This window comes from Hippopotamus amphibius, chromosome 1 (assembly GCF_030028045.1).
Source record: "Hippopotamus amphibius kiboko isolate mHipAmp2 chromosome 1, mHipAmp2.hap2, whole genome shotgun sequence".
NCBI lineage: Eukaryota > Metazoa > Chordata > Mammalia > Artiodactyla > Hippopotamidae > Hippopotamus > Hippopotamus amphibius.
The window spans coordinates 95717120-95725864 of record NC_080186.1 but is presented as its reverse complement, the minus strand read 5'-3'; the positions used below and the strand labels follow the sequence as shown (position 1 = coordinate 95725864).

Here is an 8745-nt window from a genome sequence, read left to right as displayed (position 1 = left end):
CGCGGCATGTGGGATCTTCCTGGAGCTGGGATCGAACCCGTGACCTCTGCATTGTCAGGCGGATTCTTAACCACTGCGTCACCTAGGAAGCCCGGTATCACGTATTTATTAGCAGGCCTGACAGTGAGCATTGGTGCCAACACATCAAGAAAAGAAGAGGCAACATCCCATTTTTCTCATTTCCAGACAATAACCCGTTAGTGATGTTCTGATATGGTAAGAGGCAAGTGACCTTGACACAACATAAATGTGTGCCACTTCATATGCGAGGCTCCTTATAGACCCAACTTGGTTCTTCTCCAATGTCTTCTCTTGGAGTTGTACCTGATTTTATTACCAGTTTCCATTCGAATCCATTGGGGAATGGGACGATTCTGCTTTCGTTTCTTGGCCAGGAATCGCTTGATCCTGAAAGTCTCGTGAGAAGATACGCTGAGGAGCTAACTCAACCGCGCAGAGGATGGCGGAGAAGACAAAAGAGCCTCTTATTTTTTTTTAAAGGAATACAAAACTACTTATTGACCACGGTTCACCAGTATTTACAATAAAGTAAACAATATACAGGTGAATAACATTCTGATTACTACAAAGTTATTGTTTTTCCTGGCTTCTGCTGAACCAGTAAACCAAAATGCTGAGAAGATTGAGCATACATGTAAGAAATGGGTTGGGGTAAAGTTCGAAAAAAACATGCAGGTCAAGTTTAGATTAGAAAAGTTTTTTTACTCATTCCTGCACATCCTAAATTACCAACATCTCTAACCATCTGATTAGGTTTCCGTGAACAAGTCTGAGACATTACACGTATCACAGCCTTTCAGTAAATAGAGTACAGGGATTTCAACTTCTTGTAAAAGAATGGTTCACCAAAAGGAAACTTTAAACGTCCACTTAACTAAGTCTTGCTTGGCTAATTAAAACATACTAGAATTTTTCTAGTTTTTTCCTTTGGGTGGGGAGGTTGTTGATAGTGATAAAGTTTTCCTTTCAGGGGTTTTGCATATAAAGGTACATTTATATGACTGTAGATATGGATACAGATTCTGATAGGACTGCTTTAAAAAACCGTCCAATTTAAATTGTTTACATTAATTTGTCTAATTAATTACAAAATTATTTAATTTGGAAGGTTAAGACAAATTTTCAATTTAAGTTGAAGTGCTTTCTTTTTTTTTAATAAATAAATTTATTTATTTATTTATTTATTATTTTATTGGCTGTGTTGGGTCTCTTTTTGCTGTGCGCCGGCTTTCTTTTTAGTTGCCGTGAGTGGGGGCTACTCTTCGTTGCGGTGCGCGGGCTCCTCATTGTCGTGGCTTCTCTTGTTGTGGAGCGTGGGCTCTAGGCACATGGACTTCAGTAGTTGCAGCACATGGGCTCAATAGTTGTGGCTCACAGGCTCTAAAGCGCAGGCTCAATAGTTGTGGCGCACGGGCTTAGTTGCTCCGCGGCATGTGGGATCTTCCTGGAGCAGGGATGGAACCTGTGTCCCCTGCATTGGCAGGCAGATTCTCAACCACTGCGCCACCTAGGAAGCCCAAGTGATTTCTTATACTGCTCAAAATGATGGAATCCCAGAAACATGGGGCTTACCCATGGTTGTGAAAGGCTGTTTTTGTTTTGGTAAATGTATTTAAACAACAACAACAAAAAACCCCAAACCATCTACACATATAATTTATGTATACACATACAAAAAACCCAGAATGGTCCTTAGGCATATATGAGTTAAATGCAAATTCTAAATTCTGATTGAGTAATGACTACGGAGATTTCCCCCAACATTTAGAAAAGCTGTTCTCTAATGCAGAGGAAATAATATACCGTGGTATCAAAAGTTCTTTTCTGCTAAAGGAAGCAACTACAGAAAGCTTTTATTTGTTCAAAGTAACCAGAGCTACAGATGCAAAAAATAAAACAAAAACCCAACAACTTCTCCAATACTGCTACTTCAAAAGAACATATCAAACTTGATTTTCATTAGAATGTAGTTATTTCTTCACACTAATAAATCCAAAAACCAAGACACAGATTTTACATATATATATATAAATGTATATATATAAAGCAATGCAAACAATTACTGAGCTTCATCTTCTGGACGAGAATGCCAAGTTAGTCTCTCTTCATAAAGAGCAGCTACAATTTAAGGACACTTCATATTTGCCTCTTTTGCCAGCACCAAGCCCGCCTCATCTGAATCTTTCCACTTCATGAGAAACATTACTTCTCCACTGCTGTCTGTGGCAGTGTCTGTGGATCGAGACCTCTGGCAGAACCTCTTGGTTTCTCAGCAGCATCTCTTTTCTTCTTTGATTTGCTATCATCAGATTCATTGTCAGATAAATATTTTCTTTTTGTTCCATCTTTTTCTTTACCAGCTTTCTGAGAATTAAGAAATGCTTCAATTAACTTTGGACAACCTAAATTTTTTTCAGGTTCTCAAGTATTGTCTGCATCTGTAAATCCCTTACACTTCAGGAAATACTGCACCTTCCCATTCACTACACGTTGGTCCAGTAATTTTTCTACTACAAATTCTTCAGGTTCTCCTTCTTCGACTTCTTTACTCTTTCCATTCTGTTTCTTTCCCATTTTTTGCAATTCATTGGAGATCTTTTTTTTTCTTTATTTTTATAAGTTATTTTTTTTTTAATAAATTTATTTATTTTTGGTTGTGTTGGGTCTTTATTGCTGCACGTGGACTTTCTCTAGTTGCTGTGAGCAGGGGCTACTCTTCATTGTGGTGTGCGGGCCTCTCAGTGGGGTGGCCTCTCTTGTTGCAGAGCATGAGCTCCAGGCAGCTCGACGGCTCTAGGGCGCAGGCTCAGCAGTTGTGGTGCACAGGCTTAGTTGCTCTGCAGCATGTGGGATCCTCCTGGGCTAGGGATCCAACCCGTGTCCTCTGTGTTGGCAGGCAGATTCTCAACCACTGCACCACCAGGGAAGTCCCAGGAGACCATTTTTTATTGCAGACTTGAAGAGCTATTATTCTACTGCTTCTGAGCCACTCCGGGTCCCAGGTCTGCCTCCTTTTATATTTTTAATGTCTATAGGACCTGTGGTGATGCCCCTGTTTTTATTACTGATATTGGTAATGTGTTCTCTTGAACTTTTCCATGATTAGTCTTGCTAGGAGTTGATTAATATTTTTAGTCTTTTTGAAGATTAAAAAGTTCTGCCTTTGTTGATTTTCTCTTTGTTTCTTTTTTGAACTGAATCCTAACAGCAGTTTTCTAGCCAAAGTGGCCCATTAGAGGAGTCCCAAGTCTGGAAGGAATCAGCCTGCATTATTATTCCACCATGCTCAGTCATTACCTATGAGCAGGTTGTGGGAAGTGTGGCCTCAGTTGTGAACACATTGGCGGATCCAGATCAGTATCTGGGTTGATCAGTTAATTATGCTATGCACAGCAGGAAATCCAGTGGCCCATTTTCAGAAATACCACAGTCCACTCCTTTGCCCCAGAGATCTACTTCTTCTTGCTGGTTTTGGAAGAAGCTCTTCCATGGTTTCCATGGGCCTCTATTTCTGAAGAGAAACTTGGAAGAGGAAGGTTAGTGGAATGAACTACAGAAATTGGTCTGGAGGCCACAACTGATACTCATTCTCTCCCATTTCCACTATCCACTGTAAATTCTCCTCACTCTCAGTTATCATCTTAGCAGGTCTTGGTGGCTTATGTGGTGGTGTGATCCAAACCTTTATTCCTAAGGGACTGAGCTCTTGGTAACCACACCCTTCTTAGGCCAGAGTTGCTGCATGTGTTCAGTTACACTGGGGCAAGGGAGTATCAGGAGATGCTCAAGTGGATCACATGGATTCCATAAAAAGTAGTGATACCTTCTCCTACTGATTAGGGTCAGTTATCCTTGTCATGATAGTGACTTCTCTTTTCTCCTTCTGGTCCCTGGAATAATGAGTCCCAAGTGCCCCAGCAGCAGTCATAGCTTATAGTGCGATGGAACCTTTGCTGTGTCCCTTAACAGACATGCAATCCCTTTGGGGACCAGTACCTCCAGCCCTATACGTCCCCCAGATTTGTGGGTATGGGAAGCACAAAATCCTCTATTGGTCATTGGTAGTAAAGATAAATGGAGCTATTCCTGTATCCACTCCTTGGTTAGTGGACCCATGTATTTTTCTTATTGGGTTCATAAAGGCTTGGGATTTAATGTGCATAACATATCCTGAATAATAGCATCCTGTTTTTTCAGAATTGCCTCTAAATGGCATTTCACTTGAGCCCTCAGAAAGTCATTCTAGCTCTTTATCAGGTCAGCTTTATCTGGTTGATGTGGTATGAGGTCATGGGTCCACTCTCACATCTCTTTTACCATGAAGCAGTTGCCTTGGTTGGATGCTATGTTATGCAGGATTCTATGCCTGTGGATCAGACATTCCACAAACCCCAATACAGTAATGTTGGCTGAGGATCTGTTGGTGGAAAGGGAAGCCCATACCCAGAATAGCTATCTATCACTGTGAGAATGAACCACTGGCCCCTCTAGAATGGAAAGGACCCACTTTAGTCAACTTGCCACCAAGTAGCTAATTGTCTCCTTGAATACTAGTTCCATAGTGGGGGCTCAGCATTGGTCTCTACCGCTGACATGTTGGACATTTAGGCATCTGTAGCTAGATCAGCCTTAAAAAGTTAGAGTCCATGTTTTTTGGGCCCATACATAGCTTCTGTCTCTACCACTGCGGCCACACCATTTATGTGCTTGTATTAGTTTCTTAGGGCTGCATTAACAAAGTACCACAAATTTGGTGATTTAAACAACAGAAATTTATTGTCTCACAGTTCTGGAGGCTAGAAGTCTGAGATCAAGGTATCAGCAGGCTTGGTGCCTTCTGAAGGCTGTGAGGGAAAATCTGTTCCATGCTTCTCCCCTAGCTTCTGGTGGTTTGCTGGTGATCTTTGGCATTCTTGGCTTCTACTGCATCACCCTAATGTCTGTTTTTTTCTTCACGTAGCATTTCCTCTGCATATCTCTGTCTTCATATGGCCTTATGCTTGTAAGGATACCAGTCACATTGAACTAGGGGCCCATCCTACTCCTGTATGATGTCATCTTAACTAATTACATCTGCAAGAACTCTATTTCCAAATAAGGTCACATTTTGAGGTACTGGGGATTAGAACTTTAATGTATGAATTTGGGGGGAATACCATATAACCCACAACAGTGCCCATCAAGCTGGTTCCAAGGTAGCCAATGATTAAGGCTGGTAATGACAATTGGATGAATTATTTTGTCTACTTCATTGTTTAGTATCTCTTCCCTGGTGGGTGCAAAATGTGATACAAAAATCTTCCCACTTCATGCCTACTCCTGTATGTTCACCCAAAAGACTCTACCCTAGACCTTCTTGTCTTTGATCTTCCAGTCATTTTTCTTCCAAGTTCCCTACCAGGCCATTGACACTTGCCCAAGACTCTATATACTTCAGTCTGCTTCTCCTTATACACAAACCAGACGACCAGGGACAATGCTTGCAACTCTACCCATTAGGAAGATTTTTCCTCTCCACTATTTTTCAAAGCCTCTCAAGAATGTGACTATAATGCAACCACTATCTAATTTTGGCTTATACCCACATACTACATTGACTCATCCATAAACCAAACTCAGGCTTTACCCATCTTCCTTCAGCTGGTCACGGTATTGGTGCAGCTGTGGTGGGTGACATGGGGGTCTGGACAACCTGGTCATGCAGCTTACAAGTATTTCAACTGTGCTTGAGCTCCACCTCAGATGTACCATTTCCATCTTACAATAAATGCTGCTGGGTCCATCTGAACACCAAAAGAACCCAGGCCATAACAAGCAGTTTTGGACACATTGCTACTTGGAGTTCCATGGTTAAGTGTTGGATTTCCATCAAGGCCCAGTATCACACTAGTAGCTATTTCTTAAAACGTATGTAATTGTCTGCTGCAGATGGCATGCCCTTGCTTATGTCCCAGGTACTGCACTGTGATTTTTCCACTGAGGCTTACCATAAGTTCTGTCTTAAGTTAGTTTGGGCTATTATAACAAAATACCATAGACTAGGTGGCTTAAACAACAGAAACTTATTTTTTCACAGTTCTAGAGGTTGAAAGCCTGAGATCAGGGTGCTAGCTAGCATGTTTACGTTCTGGTTTGATCCCTCTTCCTGATTTGGAGACAGCCACCTTCTCATTCTCACTCTGTCCTCATGGGGTTGGGGGTGGGGTGAGAGTGCTCTCCGGTGTCTCTTCTTCACCATCATATTGGGGGTTAGGGCTTCAACATATGAATTGGGACGAGGGGACAAATTCAGTCCATAACATTCCACCCCAGCTCCCTAAAATTCATGTCATTCTTAAAAGTAAAACACATTAATTCCATCCAACAGCTCCCCAAAGTCTTAACTCATTCCAGCAGCAACTCTAAAGTCTCCTCTAAATATTATCTAAATCAGATATAGTGAGACTCAAGGTATGATTCATTTTGAGGCAAAATTCCTCTCCAGCTGTGCATCTGTAAAATCAGACAAGTTATGTGCTTCCAAAACACAATGGTGGGACAGGCACAGGACAGACATTCCCATTCTAAAAGGGAGACACAGGAAAGAAGGAAGGGGTGATGGTCCTAACCAAGTTCAAAATTTAGCAAGAAAATTCCATTAGATCTTAAGTTTTGAGAATAATTCTCTGGTTCAATGCTCTGCCATCCAGGTCCAGCGGGGTGGCAGCATCACCCCCGAGGCTTTGCTGGGTGGTCCCACTCCCAAGGCTTCAGGCAGAAGCCACATGCCTGTCAAAACTGAGGCAGTGGCCCTGATGATCATCTATCATTCTTTCCCGCCCAGTTCAATAAATCTATCAGCCATCCTGCATTTTGTCCCATCTTTGTCCCCTTCAGTTCCAACTGGCAGTGTTTCTGCTCATGTAATCCCATAAACTCCTTATCAAGTGATAATCTAGTCACACCATTGGTGTTCTCATTTGAACATGCTTTCTTATTTTTTGCAATATGGATAGGCTGAGAATCTTTTAAGTCATCAAGTTCTTGCTCCTCTTCACTTAACAAGTCTTTCTTTAATTCATCTCTCTCCTTTCACCTTTTACTATGAGCAATCAGGTAAAACCAAGCCCCTCCTTCAATACTTTGCTTAGAAATCCCTCAGCCAAATATCCAATTTTATCACTCAAATTCTACCTTCCACAAAACACTAGGACACAGTTCAGCCAAGTTCTTTACCATTTTCTAACAGGGATCACCTTTCCTCCATTTCCAATAATATGTTCCTCATTTCCATCTGAGATCTCACTAGATTCACCCTTAATGCCCATATTTCTGCCATGTAACTTAAAATTATTCCAGCCTCTACCCATTACCCAGTTCCAAAGCTGCTTCCACCTTTTTTGTTATTTATTACGGCTGCATTCCACTGCTAGTATCTGTATGAGGATTCTCCAGAGAAACAGAACCAATAGGAGTTAGATATGGATATAGATGTAAATTTATTACAAGGAATTGGCTCACATGATTATACAGGCTGAGAAGTCCCAAGATCTGCAGTCAGCAAACTGATGACTTAGGAGAGCTGATGTTTAGTTCCAGTCTGAGTTCAAAGGCCTGAGAACCAGGACACCGATGGTGTAAGTCCCAGTCTGAAAGCTGGCAGGGCTCAAAATCCAAGAAGAGCTAATATTTCAGTCCAAGTCTGAAGGCCAGAAAAGACCAACGCAACATCCTAGCTATGCAGTCAGGCACGAGGAATTCCATTTTACTCAGCTTTTTTTTCTATTCAGGTCTTCAGTTGACTGGATGAGGCCCACCCACATTAGAGAGGGCAATCAGTTTTACCCATTCTATCAATCCACTGTTAATCTCATCCAGAAACACCCACCCCCAGACACACTCAGATAATGTTTGACCAAATTATTTGCGTATTCCATGGACCAGTCAAGTTGACATAAAATTAACCATCACAAGCTCCAAACTGCATCTTTTCCCACTCTTGACACCTCTAATATAAAACAGTTTACTGGAATATATGGCCAAAGTGGCAGAGATGCTTGTACAGGAGCCTGGACCTTCTGAAGAACCCTTCTCCTGTTCTGGGTCTCAAAGTTGGAAATCTTCAATGTTACCTGGTATATGGGCTGCAGCAGTATTCCCAGGTATGGAATGTATTGCTCCAGAATATAAAGAGACATCCCAAGCCCTGTGTATTCTTCTTTGTGGTAGGGGATACAAGATGCAACAATTTGTTTTTTTACTTGGAAGGATATACTGGCACACCTCCAACCAGAGGACCCTTAAAAACTTCACTGAAGTGACAAGTCCTTGAATCTTTGTGGCGTTTTCCTACTCTCTGGAGCATGGGTCTTACTAATGCCTCCAGCATACTAGCCACCTCTTGCTTGCTCTTGTCTGACTAGCATAATGGGTCAACGTGATATTCTATGAGATGTCCACGAGGTCCAGATCTCTTTTGACTATATTATGACAGAGGGCAGAGTTAACCTATCCTTGAGGCCAAACTGTAAATAAATAGTTATCTATCCCACATATATGTTAACCTTTTCTGATGATCTTCTCTAATTAGAATGCAAAATAATTCATTCAACAAATAATTGGCCATAGGCCATGTCAGCAGGTTCGATTAGGGGTGTTACTTGCTGAAGCCTGCAGTAGTCTATAGTCATTCTCCAGGATCCATCTAGTTTCTGCCCCGGCCAGATAGGCTAACTAAATGGAGAC

The 8745-nt window shown here is 41.7% G+C and overlaps 1 protein-coding gene and 1 pseudogene across 1 annotated transcript; both read right to left on the bottom strand.

Annotated features, from left to right (window-relative positions):
- Positions 1-275: 275 nt before the first annotated feature.
- Positions 276-756, bottom strand: LOC130831803 (60S ribosomal protein L39-like). Its single transcript, XM_057700247.1, has 2 exons — positions 751-756; positions 276-440 (listed from the first exon to the last, which is right to left on the bottom strand). The coding sequence occupies exons 1-2, from the start codon at positions 754-756 to the stop codon at positions 276-278; spliced, it is 171 nt and encodes a 56-aa protein (XP_057556230.1).
- Positions 757-2080: 1324 nt separating this feature from the next.
- On the bottom strand, positions 2081-2595 carry LOC130847814 (chromobox protein homolog 3-like; annotated as a pseudogene).
- Positions 2596-8745: the final 6150 nt, after the last annotated feature.